Source organism: Salmo salar, chromosome 14 (assembly GCF_965601325.2).
Source record: "Salmo salar chromosome 14, fSalSal1, whole genome shotgun sequence".
Lineage (NCBI taxonomy): Eukaryota > Metazoa > Chordata > Actinopteri > Salmoniformes > Salmonidae > Salmo > Salmo salar.
In genome coordinates, this window is record NC_138304.1 from 10,608,802 (window position 1) to 10,626,592 (window position 17,791).

The window sequence follows — 17,791 nt, forward strand, 5'->3', positions numbered from 1 at the left end:
GAGGGAGAGGTTGTTGTCCTTGCACCACACGGTCAGGTCTCTGACCTCCTTTATAGGCTCTCGTTGTTGCCGGTGATCAGGCTTACCACTGTTGTCATCGGCAAACTTAATGATGGTGTTGGAGTCGTGCCTGGCCGTGCAGTCATGAGTGAACAGGGAGTACAGGAGGGGACTGCGCACACACCCCTGAGAGGCCCCTGTGTTGAAGATTAGCTTGGCAGATGTTACCTACCCTTACTACCTGGGGGCAGCCCGTCAGGAAGTCCAGGTTCCAGTTGCAGAGGGAGGTGTTTAGTCCCAGGGTCCTTCGCTTAGTGATGAGCCTTGAAGGCACTATGATGTTGAACGCTGAGCTGTAGTCAATGAATAGCTTTTTCACATAGGTGTTCTGTTTGTTCAGGTGGGAAAGGGCAGTGTGGAGTGCAATAGAGATTGTATTATCTGTGGTTTTGTTGGGGCGGTATGCAAATTGGAGTGGGTCTATGGTTTCTACGATAATGGTGTTGTGAGCCATAAGCAGCTTTTCAAAGCACTTCATGAGTGCTACAGGTCGGTAGTCGTTTAGGGAGGTTGCCTTAGTCCCTGTGCCCAAGAACACTATGGTGGTCTGCTTGAAACATGTTGGTATTACAGACTCAGACAGGGAGAGGTTGAAAATGTCAATGAAGACACTTGCCAGTTGGTCAGCGCATGCTTGGAGTACACGTCCTGGTAATCCGCCTGGCCCTGCGGTCTTGTGAATGTTGACCTGTTTAAAGATCTTACATCGGCTGTGGAGAGCGTGATCACACAGTCATCCGGAGCAGCTGATGCTCTCATGCATGTTTCAGTGTTACTTTCCTTGAAGCAAGCATGAAGTCATTTAGCTTGTCTGGTAGGCTCGTGTCACTGGGCAGCTCTCGGCTGTGCTTCCCTTTGTCGTCTAATAGTTTGCAAGCCCTGCCACATCCGACGAGCGTTGGAGCCGGTGTAGTACGATTTCATCTCAGTCCTGTATTGATGCTTTGCCTTTTGATAGTTCGTCGGAGGGCTTAGCGGGATTTCTTAAGCTTTCGGGTTAGAGTCCCGCTCCTTGAAAGCGGCAGCTCTACCCTTTAACTCATAGCGGATGTTGACGGTAATCCATGGCTTTTGGTTGGGGTATATACGTACAGTCACTGTGGGGACAACGTCATCGAGGGCACTTATTGATGAAGCCAGTGACCAATGTGGTGTACTCCTAAATGCCATCGGAAGAATTCCGGAACATATTCCAGTCTGTGCTAGCAAAACAGTCCTGTAGCTTAGCATCTGCTTCATCTGACCACCTTTTTTTATTGAGTCCCTGTTGCTTCCTCTTTGAATTTTTGCTTGTAAAGCAGGAATCAGGAGGATAGAATTATGGTCAGATTTGCCTATAGTGTGTGTTTTACCACACATGGTAATGTGAAGAAAAACATGACCTGCACCAAAGTTGGATTAGAATATAGGCCAAGGACTAGATAGGGTGTATTTTTGCTACCACTTTTAGTCTTTGGTTGTTTACTACACAACCTTACTCTGTTTAGCACATGGCCTCACATGTGAATCCTTAAAGACATGGGTGGGACTAAGGCTTTAGAGGGTGTGAACAATGCTGAATGGGTGTAGACAGAAGTGCTCTCCAGTAGGTGTACTATTTTCGCAAAAGTGGGGTTACAAATGTATGAACTTTAAAAGCAGAATTACTTTCCCATTGTTCCTCAACTGCGGTGTATAATACAGTGCCTTTGGAAAGTATTCGGACCCCTTCACTTTCCACATTTTATGTTTAAGCCTTATTCTAAAATGGGTTAAATAAAACAATTTCCTTATCAATCTACACAAAATACCCCATAATGACAAAGCGGAAACAGGTTTTTAGAAACAGAATATATTTAGTTAGGTATACAGACCTGTTGCTTTGAGACTCGTAAATGAGCTCAGGTGCATCCTGTTTCCATTGCTCATCCTTGATGTTTCTGCAACTTGATTGGAGTCCTCCTGTGGTAAATTCATGATTGATTGCACATGATTTGGAAAGGCGCACACACCTGTCTATATAAGGTCCCACAGTTGACAGTGCGTTTCAGAGCAAAAACCAAGCCATGAGGTCGAAGAAATTGTCCATAGAGCTCTGAGACAGGATTGTTTCCCAAAGAAATTCTGCAGCTTTGAAGGTCCCCAAGAACACAGCGGCCTCCATTCTTAAATGGAAGAAGTTTGGAACCACCAAGACTCTTCCTAGAGCTGGCCGCCCGGGCCAAACTGAGCAATCGGGGGAGAGGACCCGCAGTCAGGGAGGTGACCAAGAACCCGATGGTCACTCTGACAGAGCTCTAGAGTTCCTCTGGAGATGGCAGAACCTTCCATAAGGACAACTATCTCTGCAGCGCTCCACCAATTAGGCCTTAATGGTAGAGTGGCCAGACGGAAGCCACTCCTCCGTAAAAGGCACATGACAGCCGCTTGGAGTTTGCCAAAAGGTACCTAAAGACTCTCAGACCATAAGAAACAACATTCTCTGGTCTGATGAAACAAAGATTAACCTGTTAGGGCTAGGGGGCAGTATTGACACGGCTGGATAAAAAACGTACCCGATTTAATCTGGTTACTACTCCTGCCCAGTAACTAGAATATGCATATAATTATTGGCTTTGGATAGAAAACACCCTAAAGTTTCTAAAACTGTTTGAATGGTGTCTGTGAGTATAACAGAACTCATATGGCAGGCCAAAACCTGAGAAGATTCCATGCAGGAAGTGGCCTGTCTGACAAGTTGTTTTATCTTGGCTCTTTTTATTGAAGACTGAGGATCTTTGCAATAACGTGACACTTCCTACGGCTCCCATAGGCTCTCAGAGCCCGGGAAAAAGCTGAAGGATATCGAGGCAGGCTCTGGCTGAAACACTTTATCGCGTTTGGATAGTGGCCGATCAGAGTACTGTGGGCTTAGGCGCGTGCCCGAGTCGACCGAATGCTTTATTTTCTTTCCTCTGTTTACCTAAATGCAGATTCCCGGTTGGAATATTATCGCTTTTTTACGAGAAAAATGGCATAAAAATGGATTTTAAACAGCGGTTGACATGCTTTGAAGTATGGTAATGGAATATTTAGAAATTTTGTCACGAATTGCGCCATGCTCGTGACCCATATTTACACTTCGGATAGTGTCTTGAACGCACGAACAAAACGCCGCTATTTGGATATAACGATGGATTATTTTGGACCAAACCAACATTTTGTTATTGAAGTAGCAGTCCTGGGAGTGCATTCTGACGAAGAACATCAAAGGTAATCAAACTTTTGTAATAGTAAATCAGAGTTTGGTCAGGGCTAAACTTGGTGGGTGTCTAAATAGCTAGCCGTGATGGCTGGGCTATGTACTCAGAATATTGCAAAATGTGCTTTCACCGAAAAGCTATTTTAAAATCGGACACCTCGATTGCACAAAGGAGTTCTGTATCTATAATTCTTAAAATAATTTATGTTTTTTGTGAACGTTTATCGTGAGTAATTTAGTAAATTCACCGGAGGTTTGCGGGGGGTATGCTAGTTCTGAACGTCACATGCTAATGTAAAAAGCTGGTTTTTGATATAAATAAGAACTTGATTGAACAAAATATGCATGTATTGTATAACATAATGTCCTAGGTGTGTCATCTGATGAAGATCATCAAAGGTTAGTGCTGCATTTAGCTGTCTTCTGGGTTTTTGTGACATTATATGCTAGCTTGAAAAATGGGTGTCTGATTATTTCTGGCTGGGTACTCTGCTGACATAATCTAATGTTTTGCTTTCGTTGTAAAGCCTTTTTGAAATCGGACAGTGTGGTTAGATTAACGAGAGTCTTGTCTTTAAAATGGTGTAAAATAGTCATGTTTGAGAAATTGAAGTAATAGCATTTCTAAGGTATTTGAAAATCGCACCACGGGATTACACTGGCTGTTGCGTAGGTGGGATGATTTCGTCCCACATAGCCCAGAGAGGCTAAAATCCTTGGCCTAAATGCCAAGCGTCACATCTGGAGGAAAGCTGGCACCATCCCTACGGTGAAGCGTGGTGGCAGCATCATGCTGTGGGGATGTTTTTCAGTGGCAGGGACTGGGAGACTAGTCAGGATCAAGGCAAAGATGAACGGCGCAAAGTAAAGAGAGATCCTTGATAACCTCAGACTGGGGCAAAGTTTCACCTTCCAACAGGACAATGACCCTAAGCACACAGCCAAGACAACACAGGAGTGGCTTTGGGACAAGTCTCAGAATGTCCTTGGGTGACCTGCCAGAGCCCAGACTTGAACCTGATCGAACATCTGGAGAGACCTGAAAATAGCTGTGCAGCAACGCTCTACATCCAACCTGACAGAGCACGAGAGGATCTGCAGAGAAGAATGGGAGAAACTCCCCAAATACAAGTGTGCAAAGCTTGTAGCGTCATACCAAAGAAGACTCGAGGCTGTATTCACTGCCAAAGGTGCTTCAACAAAGTACTGACTAAAGGGTCTGAATACAAACCAGTTTTTGCTTTGTCATTATGGGGTATTGGGTGTAGATTGATGCGGGGGGGGGGGGGGGGGGGGAACACGTTGAACATTTTAGAATAAAGCTGTAAGCTAACTTAGAAAAAGTCAAGGGGTCTGAATACTTTCCGAAGGCACTGTATACCATTGCCTAGCTCTGAGCCTCTACTTTTATCCAATGGAAAATAAAATACAATTTTCAGATTTCGCTACGTAGGATCCAACTACTCATTTCAAGGTTTTTCTTTACTTTCTACATTGTAGAATAATAATAAAATAGATCAAAACTATGAAATAACACATGGAATCATGTAGTAACCAAAAACAGTGTTACACGAATAAAAATATATTTTAGGTTCTTCAAAGTAGCTACCCTTTGCCTTGAAGACAGATTTGCACACTCTTGGCATTCTCTTAACCAGCTTCATGAGGTAGTCACCTGGAATGCATTTCAATTAACAGGTGTGCCGAAAGTTAATTTGTGGAATTTCTTTCCTTAATGCGTTTCAGCCAATCAGTTGTTGTGACAATGTAGGGGTGGTATAAAGAAGATAGCTCTATTTGGTAATAGACCAAGTGCATATTACGTCAAGAACAGCTCAAATAAGCATCGAGGAACAACAGTCCATCATTACTTTAAGACATGAAGGTCAGTCAATCTGGAAAATTTCAATAACTTTGAAAGTTTCAAGTACAGTCGCAAAAACCAAGCATTATGATTAAACTGGCTCTCATGAGGACCGCCACAGGAAAGGAGACCCAGAGTTACCTATGCTGCAGAGGATAAGTTCATTAGAGTTAACTGCACCTCCGATTGCAGCCCAAATAAATGCTTCAGGGTTCAAGTAACATCAATTTTTCAGAGACTGTGAATCAGGCATTAATGGTCGAGTTGCTGCAAAAAAAACACTACTAAAGGACACCAATAAGAAGTGACTTGCTTGGGCCAAGAAACACGAGCAATGGACATTACACCAGTGGAAATCTGTCATTTGTTCTGATGAGTCCAAATTTGAGATTTTTGGTTCCAACCGGCGTCTTTGTTTAACGCAGAGTCGGTGAACGGATGATCTCCGCATGTGTGGTTCCCACCGTGAGGCATGGAGGAGGTGGTATGATGGTGCTTTGCTGGTGACACTGATTTTATTTCGAAGGCACTTAACCAGCATGGCTACCACAGCATTATGCAGCGATATGCCATCTCATCTGGTTTGCACTTAGTCCCACTATCATTTGTTTTCCAACAAGATAATGACCCAACACACCTCCAGGCTGTGTAAGGGCTATTTGACCAAGAAGGAGAGTGATGGAGTGCTGCATCAGATGACCTGGCCTCCACAATCACCTGACCTCAACCCAGTTGAGATGGTTTGGGATGAGTTGGACCGCAGAGTGAAGGAAAAGCAGCCAACAAGTGCTCTGCATATCTGGTAACACCAACACTGTTGGAAAAGCATTCCAAAAAGCTTGTTGAGAGAATGCCAAGAGTGTGCAAAGCTGTCATCAAGGCAAAGGGTGGCTACTTTGAAGAATCTCAAATGTAAATATGTTTAACACTTTTGGTTACTACATAATTCCATGTGTTATTTCATAGTTTTAATGTCTTCACTATTATTCTAAAATGTAGAAAATGGTACAAATAAAGAAAACCCTTGAATAAGTAGCTGTATCAACTTTTGAATGGTACTGTATGTGTTACAATTTACATTAAAAGGACTTAATAATGTCGCTTTCCATGTGAGTCATGCAAGTCTAGTAATTGGAGCCAGTTACTTTTGAGAGATAATAAACCAAATGACTCTGTTAATGAATGACATGCCACTGGATCTATTATTATACTTGTATTTACATGTGTATCAGTTATGAAGAGCAAACCAACATCCTGTTAGAGTAACTTCTTAGCAAATCTTCTCTTAAATTGAGGGCTATTTGTGCCTTTCCTTGTAAGAAACCGCCCCTGTGCATGATTAAGGTTACTATCTAATATATGGGTGGACTAAATAAGTTAACTATGAGGATCTTATCTGTCCTCAATTGCTTTAGACAATTGGAGGAATTGATATTTGGATAAGGTGTAAGCAAGAAGTGGGCACATTTGGCACAGCAACCCAAGCTAACTGAAAAGGTATGTTTAATTTAGATTGCTGTGAAAGCACTGCACAGTTTTCACATTTTTGGGCAACTAGTCCCCTGGAGTGGTGTGGATTCTCTCACATTCGACTGGATTACATGCTGCTCTCTTAAAATACCCCCTCCAGACAAAGGGTTGTTTGTGAGAGCGCACAAAAGGTGCTGAAAAGCCAAATCCCTCATGTAGGCATCCTCAGGAATGCAAAGAAACATTAAACACACACACCCCAATGTGTTCTCAGGTTCTAAACAAAAACGAGCTCTCAAAGCTATACATTCCTTCCTAACAGCCAGTACCTGTGCATCAGTGTGTACATGGCAGCTTTTACTACCAATACGCTCTTGTAAGAGCATGTGCATGTTTTTGAGCTGTAATTGACCACACCGGACCAGAAGACATACCTGTTCCCCAGTGCAGGACGGAGGGCTTGCTCCCCTCATCTCTCATCTACTAGGGCACAACAACCTACCCATGACTCTGCCCAGTGCTGCTGCCAGCTTCAATGGTTTATCTATCTCTTCTTCCTGTCCACCACACACCTTGGCTCAGCTCTCAGCTCCGTCTCACGGTTACCGTTTTATCGCTGCTTTTCTATCACTGTGTGTGGTGGCCCAATCACGGTGCGACTGCTTCTATGGATCCCGTTTTGGACGGTGTCGTTCCTTCTCTGCCATGTTTTTCAATGCCTCTTGCTGCGAACGCACCCACACGCGCAGAGCGATCCCTCCCTTGGTTTTAAATATGACTCATTGTCAAATTCACTCAGGCACACTGGCTCTTGGTGCCTGTGTGTGTGTAGAGCACCGGAGCTGCATTCTCTCCGTCCACGGTGCTCTCTCAGCGTCGCTTATGTCTCTTCTGCCTCCACACGCTCCCCCTCTATCAACCTCCCTCGCTCCCTATCTCTCTTGCTGTGCTATCGCTCTGTCGCATCTGCTCTAGCTGGTGGGGGCTACTGAGGGGGGCAGGGCTGTTTTCTCTATATGGTCTGATGGATAGTTGCAGGCTTGGTGATAGTATGCTAGTGTTGTCACGATACCAGATTTTAGTGTTGCACGGTATACCGGTACCACTGTAATGTCACGGTACCAAAACGCCATGATACTTATGATATCAACATTTTAGAATACCGTAGTACCGTGTCTTATATACTACCGACTTTTTCAGTCCTATGAATCTGCTGACGCCTGTTATAAAAGGTTTATAAAGTCCGTTTTGTTTAAATTCAGTTGAATTTAATAAGCAACAGCCACTAGTTTCTTGTATGCACGGGTCCAATATCCACCCCACTTTCATGCGCATATCATGTGTGGCAGCTGTAATCAGCCAGCTGCATCCCCTACATGCCCTTACCTGCTTCTCTCCGTCCGCTCTTCACGCGTCTATTCCTCCGTCAGTTTTAGAAATCTATAATTTAGCCGTGATGGCGAGCGGGGATGCAGACCCAGATGAGTATTCTGTTAGATTTGTACATTTGTTATGGAGCAGCGAGCAATGTATCATTTTATCACTTGTTATAACCAAGAGTACAGACTAGTCTGAGTAGACTTTGAAAGTTCAATGTCATGCAGCCTCAGCTGCGGTGTCAGCGAGGGAACATAGAGCACCACTTCGTGACAGGCATGCTTACAGCAAAGAAAAATGTTTTGTCTCTAGCCTAAACGGTAAAATAAATATGACCCATTTTTACTGGATGGGCCTTTTTTTTCTTTTTAATCGGGATTCACGCGCATTTTATATTTATTGGTTTGATAACAAATGTTATGTAAATATGAAAAATATTTTGGCTGGTAAAAGATCTGAGTGGCTGGTAGATTTTTATCTACCTGCCACAGTGGCTAGGGGACCAAAAAGTAAATTTTAGGCTCTGGTTCGGATCATTACATTTTTTTAAATGTACTGAAGAAAAATAAAGTATCCCTTTACATTTCTCGTAGAGAGCATGGCTCTTCTGTGGCTTGTTGTGCAGGCCTATGACTGGCATTCCAGTCAGGCCAGTGTTGAGATGTAGTTAAGCAGCTTGACTTCCACAGACTATCCCAGCAAAGGTGCTGATTCACTAATCTGTCTGTGAGGCCAGTAGATCATGAATAGGAAAGAGAAGACAGTGGGAAAGCAACTAGATGAGAGGGAGATTAAGGGATGAGCTCTAGAGGGATAGACCAAAAGCCTTTGCGGGGCAGAGGCCCCATACATTGAGGTTTACTTACTTTTTGACTGGACTGGAGGACTATTGGCCTAGTATTGACTGATTTTGAGAGTTAGGGTGACCAATGTCATTAAGAATTGGCACCAAAGAAGTACAGTTCTACATAGAAATGGTTACTTATATTTTCTACGTACTTCGAGAATCTCAAGTGAATACCCCTCGCATCCTTTCTCTTCCTCCTCAAACCCCATTGGATGACAGTCACACGTCCATCCACTCTGACCTCCTCCAATGGATTTTGGAGAGAGAGAGAACGTGAGGAATTAGCAATTTAAATTCTCCCTTGGACTAGATTGACAAGATTTGCATTAAACCGCCCCTCTAACTCCTCACTCCTTTATTGGTGGACGATGTGCGCTATCTGGACAGCTAAATTAATCTGATAAAATATTCACAGTTCATTATTTTTGACAAAACAAAACAGGCTTGCATAATTTATTGCATGAGAACTTTAATGTACCGCAATAATTTAAAAAACAGCCCATGGGCCCGGGATTTTCATTGCATTCTCTTGACTCTGCCCTGAACTATTGAATCATATCTGTCATCTACAACTCACCACTCTGTGCTGCTGCCCATGGAGTTAACTGACAAATCTGCAGGAAGCCGGCGCATTATGAGTTCTGCGTAAAATGATATGAAAGCATATCTGTATAACTCCGAACTCTGCGTCTCTGAACAAATTGCTCTGGTCACAGCAGTTTTCCCTACCATTGAATCTGCCACCTACCTGTGTTGGAAAATAATCTATGGGGAACACTGGGTCAACTGGTGACTCTTTATGAAGTTCTGTGGACCATGTGCCATACAGCTCCAATAAAATAAGAGACTAAAGAATTATTCAACCTACTAGTAGAAATCCAACAGGAACCAATGTGTCAAAGCAACATTGCCAGTATTTCATGTAATGCTTCAGGGTGGAGTTTCCCCTAGGTTCTAATCTAGGATCAGCTTCCCTTCCCCCAATCCTAACCTGAACCATTAGGGGGAAATGCAAAACTGACCAAAGATCAGCGTCTAGGGGCAACTTCATCGCATTCCTAAATAATGTATGCCATTGAGGTTCTGGAAAATGGTTCCTCTTTTTTTTTTCTGTACTGAGCAAATTTCAGGTCTGCTGAGTGCAAACTTGAACGTTGTGAAAATTCTGTGGAACTTCCAGCATGTGTTTACTGTAAACACTGAGGCTGTACCCGCTTTAAGTTTCAGACAGTGGTCAAATAGGCTTCTGTGGATGATCATAATGTAGGCCTACCAGAGGACCTACCATCAAAAACAAAATGCATCCCATAACATTTGAACATAGAAATGGCTGTTCTATCATGCAGCCTACAATAGCAGCCAATGTTTGGTGTAAAATGTAGGCCTACGGAATGTACATTTGGGAAAAAAAAACATGCAGGGCTTTACATTAACCTGTTTATCCACTTGTCCTTCAGACAAGGTGACTGAAAATGTTTGATGCAAGAAACCACTTTAAAATAAAATGCATTATTATTACAGAGAATCAGATCAATTATGCTACCCTCTACCGTATTGGCTACGTAGATTAGTCAAGCTTGTCTCAAAATACAACAGTCCTACGTGTCAATGCAATAGAACCAGACTCCGATGCGTTCTGCCTACAACAAAATCACTTGCATAGTTTTGCATACTAATAAGTCTTGCATAGTTTGTTTTGTTTCGGTATGTTGCATTGAAAGTTGCTAATGTTGATTTGATCACAATTCCCACCGTAAAGGGAAGCATTGATAGTGTTAACCACCCCCCCCCCTTAGTTGAGTGAAGTTCAATTGCGGGCTTATTTCTAATGCACGCAGCTTAGTGATACAATCACTGGTTTGAGTCCCAGGCTCTGGCCGGATCGACAGTATTGAGAGCTCTGACAGTATCGACACTTAGAAACAACCCCCAGTATATGTAGATGTTTCTACAGCTCTTCTTTGAAGCCGAGCTCTGGGACTGTCATTAAGATGATGAATTATCACTAGACCTTAGAGGGTATGACCCTTGATACACTCCCATCAGACTAGACGCACACAAGGGTAATCAGCCTGAGGGAGGAGGGAGCAACAGTCATCATACACAACACTGAGGCTCTTGATAAGGACAATGTATACAATGCAATCGGAAAGTATTCAGATCCCTTCTCTTGTACGTACAGCCTTATTCTAAGTCTACACACAATAACCCATGATGACAAAGCGAAAACAGGTTTTAGAAATGTTTGCAAATTTAAAAATGATAAACCGATCTTATTTGCGTACGTATTTAAACCCTTTGCTATGAGACTTGAAATTGAGCTCAGGTGCATCCTGTTTCCATTGATCATAATTGGAGTCCACCTATGGTAAATTTTAAATTGATTAAACATGATTTGGAAAGGCACACAGCTGTCTATATAATGTCCAACAATTGACCGTGCATGTCAGAGCAAAAACCAAGCCATGAGGTCGAAGGGATTGTCCGTAGAGCTCCAAGACAGGATTTTGTTGAGGCACAGATCTGGGGAAGGGTACCAAAACATTTCTGCAGCATTGAAGGTCCCCAAGAACACAGTGGCCTCCATCATTCTTAAATGGAAGAAGTTGGGAACCACCAAGACTCTTCCTAGAGCTGACCGCTCGGCCAAACTAAGCAATCGGGGGAGAAGAGCCTTGGTCAGGGAGGTCACCAAGAACCCGATGGTCACTGACAGAGCTCCTCTGTGGAGATGGGAGAACCTTCCAGAAGGGCAACCATCTCTGCAGCACTCTACCAATCAGGCCTTTATGGTAGGGTGGCCAGATGGAAGCCTCTCCTCAGTAAAAGGCACATGACGGCTCGCTTGGAGTTTGCCAAAAGGCACCTGAAGGACTCTGCAGACCATGACAGACAAGATTCTCTGGTCTGATAACCAAGATTGAACTCTTTGGCCTGAATGCCAAGCTGGCACCATCCCTACAGTGAAGCATGGTGGTGGCAGCATCATGCTGTGGGGATGTTTTTCAGCGGCAGAGACTGGGAGACTAGTCAGGATCAAGGGAAAGATGAACGGAGCAAAGTACAGAGAGATCCTTGATGAAAACCGCCCCAGTAGGAGGTCCTGAGCGCTCTGAAGCAGAAGGTTTACCTTCCAATAGGACAACGACCCTAAGCACACAGCCAAGACAACGCAGGAGTGGCTTCGGGACAAGTCTCTGAATGTCCTTGAGTGGCCCAGCCAGAGCCTGAACTTGAACCCGATCGAACATCTCTGGAGAGACCTGAAAATAGCTGTGCAGTGACGCTCCCCATCCAACCTGACAGAGCTTGAGAGGATCTGCAGAGATGAATGGGAGAAACTCCCCAAATACAGGTGTGCCAAGCTTGTAGCGTCAAATATGTTATAGACGAGTCCGAGTTGGATGGAACTCGCCTACCCTATGCCAATATGTAGGGTTGGCTTTTCATTCATCAGGCTGTAGGTTGACCGTTGTGTTTTTGTTTGTGTTTCAGGAGGGAGCATCTGCCAGGAAGGCCCAGACACCAGCCCTGCAGCCCGTCCCCAGACCAGGTCTGTATCTGTCACTACCAAAGCAGATGACATGAAAACATTGTGTAAAAGTAGGCCTTTTGTAGAGACAGCTTTCCAAGTCATTCAAAACCCCTGTATCAGCAGTCACCACCAACCCTGGCCCAAAAAGTAACTTTTAGAGCTGGGTTGGAATAAAACCCTGCACGCCACGTCACGTTGAACCCCTAATGCGGTGTGCATGGTTTCATTACAGAACAGTACTCAAACACCTGATTCAAGACCTTTATTGGTTGAATCTCGTGTGTTCGTAATGGGCAGGCCTGCAGACCCTGTTACTCTCAAGGACTGGAATTAGTGGTTGACTCAGTACAGTCATGGCCAAAAGTTTTGAGAATGACACAAATATATTAATTTTCACAAGTCCGCTGCCTCAGTTTGTATGATGGCAATTTGCATATACTCCAGAATGTTATGAAGATTGATCAGATGAATTGCAATTAATTGCAAAGTCCCTCTTTGCCATGCAAATGAACTGAATCCCCCAAAAACATTTCCACTGCATTTCAGCCCTGCCACAAAAGGACCAGCTGACATCATGTCAGTGATTCTCTCGTTAACCTCTATGGGCTAGGCGGGACGAATTCGTCCCACCTACGTAACAGCCAGTTGAAGCCTGTGGCGCGATTTTCAAATACCTTAAAAATCCTATTACTTCAATTTCTCAAACATATGACTATTTTACAGCTATTTAAAGACAAGACTCTCGTTAATCTAACCACACTGTCCGATTTCAAAAAGGCTTTACAACGAAAGCAAAACATTAGATTATGTCAGCAGAGTACCAAGCCAGAAATAATCAGACACCCATTTTTCAAGCTAGCATATAATGTCACAAAAACCCAGAAGACAGCTAAATGCAGCACTAACCTTTGATGATCTTCATCAGATGACACACCTAGGACATTATGTTATACAATACATGCATGTTTTGTTCAATCAAGTTCATATTTATATAAAAAAAACAGCTTTTTACATTAGCATGTGACGTTCAGAACTAGCATACCCCCCGCAAACTTCCGGCGAATTTACTAACAATTTACTAAATTACTCACGATAAACGTTCACAAAAAGCATAACAATTATTTTAAGAATTATAGATGCATTACTCCTCTATGCACTCGATATGTCCGATTTTAAAATAGCTTTTCGGTGAAAGCACATTTTGCAATATTCTAAGTACATAGCCCGGCATCACAGGGCTAGCTATTTAGACACCCAGCAGGTTTAGCACTCACCAATATCAGATTTACTATAAGAAAAATGGTCTTACCTTTCCTGTTCTTCGTCAGAATGCACTCCCAGGACTTCTACTTCAATAACAAATGTAGGTTTGGTCCAAAATAATCCATAGTTATGTTCTAACAGCGACGTTTTGTTCGTGCGTCCCAGACACTATCCCAATGGTAAATAACGGTCGCGCGCACGGCGCATTTCGTGACAAAAGATTTCTAAATATTTCATTACCGTACTTCGAAGCATGTCAACCGCTGTTTAAAATCCATTTTTATGCCATTTTTCTCGTAAAAAAGCGATAATATTCCGACCGGGAATCTGCAATTAGATAAACAGCCGAAGGAAAATATATCACTGGGTCGAATCGGGCACGCGCCTAATTCCATTGTCCTCTGATGGGCCACTTGGAAAAGGCGATAATGTGTTTCAGCCTGAGGCTGCCTCGTCATCGTTCAGGTTTTTCCCGGGCTCTGAGAGCCTATTGGAGCCGTGGGAAATGTCACGTTACAGCTAAGATCCTGACTCTTCAATAAACAGAAGCAAGAACAACAACACCTTGGCAGACAGGCCACTTCCTGCATGAAACCTTATCAGGTTTTTGCCTGCCAAATGAGTTCTGTTATACACAGACACCATTCAAACAGTTTTAGAAACTTTAGGGTGTTTTCTATCCATATGTAATAAGTATATGCATATTCTAGTTACTGGGTAGGAGTGGTAACCAGATTAAATCGGGTACGTTTTTTATCCGGACGTGAAAATACTGCCACCTATCCCAAACAGGTTAACACAGGTGTAAGTGTTCACGAGGACAAGGCTGGAGATTGATTGAGTTCGAATAACAGACTGGAAGTTTCAAAAGGAGGGTGGTGCTTGGAATCATTGTTCTTCCTCTGTCAACCATGGTTACCTGCAAGGAAACACGTGCCGTCATCATTGCTTTGCACAAAAAGGGCTTCACAGGCAAGGATATTACTGCCAGTAAGATTGCACCTAAATCAACCATTTATCACGTCAAGAACTTCAAGGAGAGCAGTACAATTGTTGTGAAGAAGGCTTCAGGGCGCCCAAGAAAGTCCAGCAAGTGCCAGGACCATCTCCTAAAGTTGATTCAGCTGCGGGATCGGGGCACCACCAGTACAGAGCTTGCTCAGGAATGGCAGCAGGCAGGTGTGAGTGCATCTGCACGCACAGTGAGTCGAAGACTTTTGGAGGATGGCCTGGTGTCAAGAAGGGCAGCAAAGAAGCCACTTCTCTCCAGGAAAAACATCAGGGACAGACTGATATTCTGCAAAAGGTACAGGGATTGGACTGCTGAGGACTGGAGTAAAGTAATTTTATCTGAATCCCCGTTCCGATTGTTTGGGTCATCCAGAAAAAAGCTTGTCAGAAGAAAAGGTTAGCGCTACCATCATTCCTGTGTCATGCCAACAGTAAAGCATCCTGAGACCATTCATGTGTGGGGTTGCTTCTCAGCCAAGGGAGTGGGCTCACTCACAATTTTGCCTAAGAACACAGCCATGAATAACACATTTCCATGGGTAGGAAACTCCCCAGACCTTAATCCCATTGAGAACTTGTGGTCAATCCTCAAGAGGTGGGTGGACAAACAAAAACCCACAAATTCTGACAAACTCCAAGCATTGATTATACAAGAATGGGCTGCCATCAGTCAGGATGTGACCCAGAAGTTAATTGACATGCCAAGGCGGATTGCAGAGGTCTTGGAAAAAGAAGGGTCAACACTGAAAATATTGACACTTTGCATCAACTTCATGTAATTGTCAATAAAAGCCTTTGACACTTATGAAATGCTTGTAATTATACTTCAGTATTCCATAGTAACATCTGACAAAAATATCTGAAGACACTGAGGCAGCAGACTTTGAAAATTAATATATTTGTCATTCTCAAAACTTTTGGCCACGACTACATGTAGACAGCTTTCTATGTACTACTTCAACATGTTCCTGCCGTTTGAAACACTTTCTAAGTCTTTCTCGGGACAACTGATGTTGCTTCAAGGTTGTGACCTTCGCCAAACGTAAGGGATGTAAAGATTCACAGATAAGCATCCGTCCTGGGTGCCCAAACCGATCCAAATTAAGCATGCATCAGTGATGGGGAATAAAATTTACACCTGCCAAATGCGGGTCAATTTAGGTATTGGCGAGTGAAATAGGCATTCTTACCAGCCACGTTGGCGGGTGGTCAATTTGCAAGGCTCTACAGTGCGAGCATTACATTTGTGAATAAAAATAGTCAAAAGTCAAGTATGAACACGTGAGTTAGGGTTAGAAAAATGCTGCAGTATCTCTTTACAAATTATTTCTGTGGTTTTGTTTCATAGCAGCTAATTGCACAAAGAAATACGAATCCTATATTCCACCTCACACAGCAACACTGCCTGGCAGGGGAGCTGTGTGCAGTAAGTGCATTTCATTCATAGATAATTTTTTTGGAGGCATAAAAGTTAGTGTTATTTACTTGAATATATCTACAAAGTGAGCCACTAAACCATATTACTTCTTAATAATACAATTTTGAAACAATTTAAAAGATTTTACTGAGTTCCAATTCATATTACAGTGCATACAGACTCCTTGACTTTTTTCACATTTTGTTACGTTATAGCCTTATTCTAAAATGGATGAAATCGTTTTTTTCCTAATAAATACACACACTACCCCATAATGACAAAGCAAAAACATGTTTTTAGAAATGTTTGCAAATGTATTAATAAAAAAACTTGCATCACATTTACACAAGTATCTAGACCCTTTAATCAGTACTTTGTTGAAGCACCTTTGGCAGCAATAACAGCCTAGAGTCTTCTTAGGTATGAAGCCACAAGCTTGTATTTGGGGAGTTTCTCCCATTCTTCTCTGTAGATCCTCTCAAGCTATGTCAGGTTGGATGGCGAGCGTCGCTGCACAGCTATTTTCAGGTCTCCAGAGATTTTTGATCGGGCTCTGGCTCAAGGACTTTCAGGGACTTGTCCCGAAGCCATTCCTGCGTTGTCTTGGCTGTGTGCTTCGCCCCAGCTCTGGAGCAGGTTATCAAGGCTCTCTCTGTACTTTGCTCCATTCATCTTTGCCTCGATCCTGACCAGTCGCCCAGTCCCTGCCGTTGAATAACATCCACAGCATGACGCTGCCACCACCATGCTTCACCGACGGGATGGTTCCAGGTTTCCTCCACATGTGACGCTTGGCATTCAGGCCAAAGAGTTCAATCTTGGTTATCAGACCAGAGAATCTTCTGTCATGGTCTGCAAGTCCTTTAGGTGCCTTTTGGCAAACTCCAAGCGAGCTGTCATGTGCCTTTTACTGAGGAGAGGCTTCCGTCTGGCCACCCTACCATAAAGGCATGATTGGTGGAGTGCTGCAGAGATGGTTGTCCTTCAGGTAGGTTCTCGCATCTCCACAGAGGAACTGGAGCTCTGCCAGAGTGACCATCGGATTCTTGGTCACCTACCTGACCAAGGCCCTTCTCCCCCGATTGTTCAGTTTGGCCAGGTGGCCAGCTCTAGGAAGAGTCTTGATGGTTCCAAACTTCTTCTACTTAAAAATGGAGGCCACTGTGTTCTTGGGGATCTTCAATGCTCCAGAAATTGTTGGTACCCTTCCCCAGATCTGTGCCTCGACACAATCCTGTTTCGGAGCTCTACGGACAATTCCTTTGACCTCATGGCTTGGCTTTTGCTCTGACATGCACTGTGGGACCTTTATATAGACAGGTGTGTGCCTTTCCAGATCATGTTTAATCAATTGAATTTACCACAGGCTCCTACAACTTGATTGGAGCCAACATCTCAAGTATGATCATTTGAAACAGGGTGCACATGAGCTCAATTTCGAGTCTCATAGCTAAGGGTCTGAATACTTATTTACATAAGGTATCTGTTTTTAAACACATTTGCGGAAATTTCTACACTGTTTTCGGGTATTGGGTATTGTGTGTAGATTTTTTTTTTAATACTAAATCCATTTTAGAACAAGGCTGTAATGTAATAAAATGTGGAAAGAGTCAAGGGGTCTGAATACTTTGACCACCATTTGCCTCATGCAGCGCGACACATCTCCTTCGCATAGAGTTGATCAGGCTGTTGCTTGTGGAATGTGGTCCCATTTCTCATAAATGTCT

The 17,791-nt window shown here is 43.4% G+C and overlaps 2 protein-coding genes across 4 annotated transcripts in view; one reads left to right on the forward strand and one right to left on the reverse strand.

The window, feature by feature from the left end:
- Nucleotides 1–17,791, forward strand: part of LOC100196612 (cell division cycle 73, Paf1/RNA polymerase II complex component, homolog (S. cerevisiae)) — a 72,229-nt gene that overhangs the window by 37,792 nt on the left and 16,646 nt on the right. For both annotated transcript variants that reach the window (XM_014139087.3, NM_001141641.1), the window contains one exon: nt 12,334–12,391. In XM_014139087.3, the coding sequence (XP_013994562.1) occupies nt 12,334–12,391 (58 nt within the window). The remainder of the gene's footprint in view (nt 1–12,333; nt 12,392–17,791) is intronic.
- LOC106568735 (beta-1,3-galactosyltransferase 2) overlaps nt 1–17,791 on the reverse strand; it is a 43,693-nt gene that overhangs the window by 8,548 nt on the left and 17,354 nt on the right. The window contains exon 1 of one of the 2 annotated variants that reach the window (XM_014139328.3): nt 7,049–7,484. The exons of the other annotated variant lie outside the window; for it this stretch is intronic. The gene's annotated coding sequence lies outside the window, so the exon portion shown is untranslated. Of the gene's footprint in view, nt 1–7,048; nt 7,485–17,791 lie in introns of those variants that run through there. 2 annotated transcript variants of the gene reach the window in all.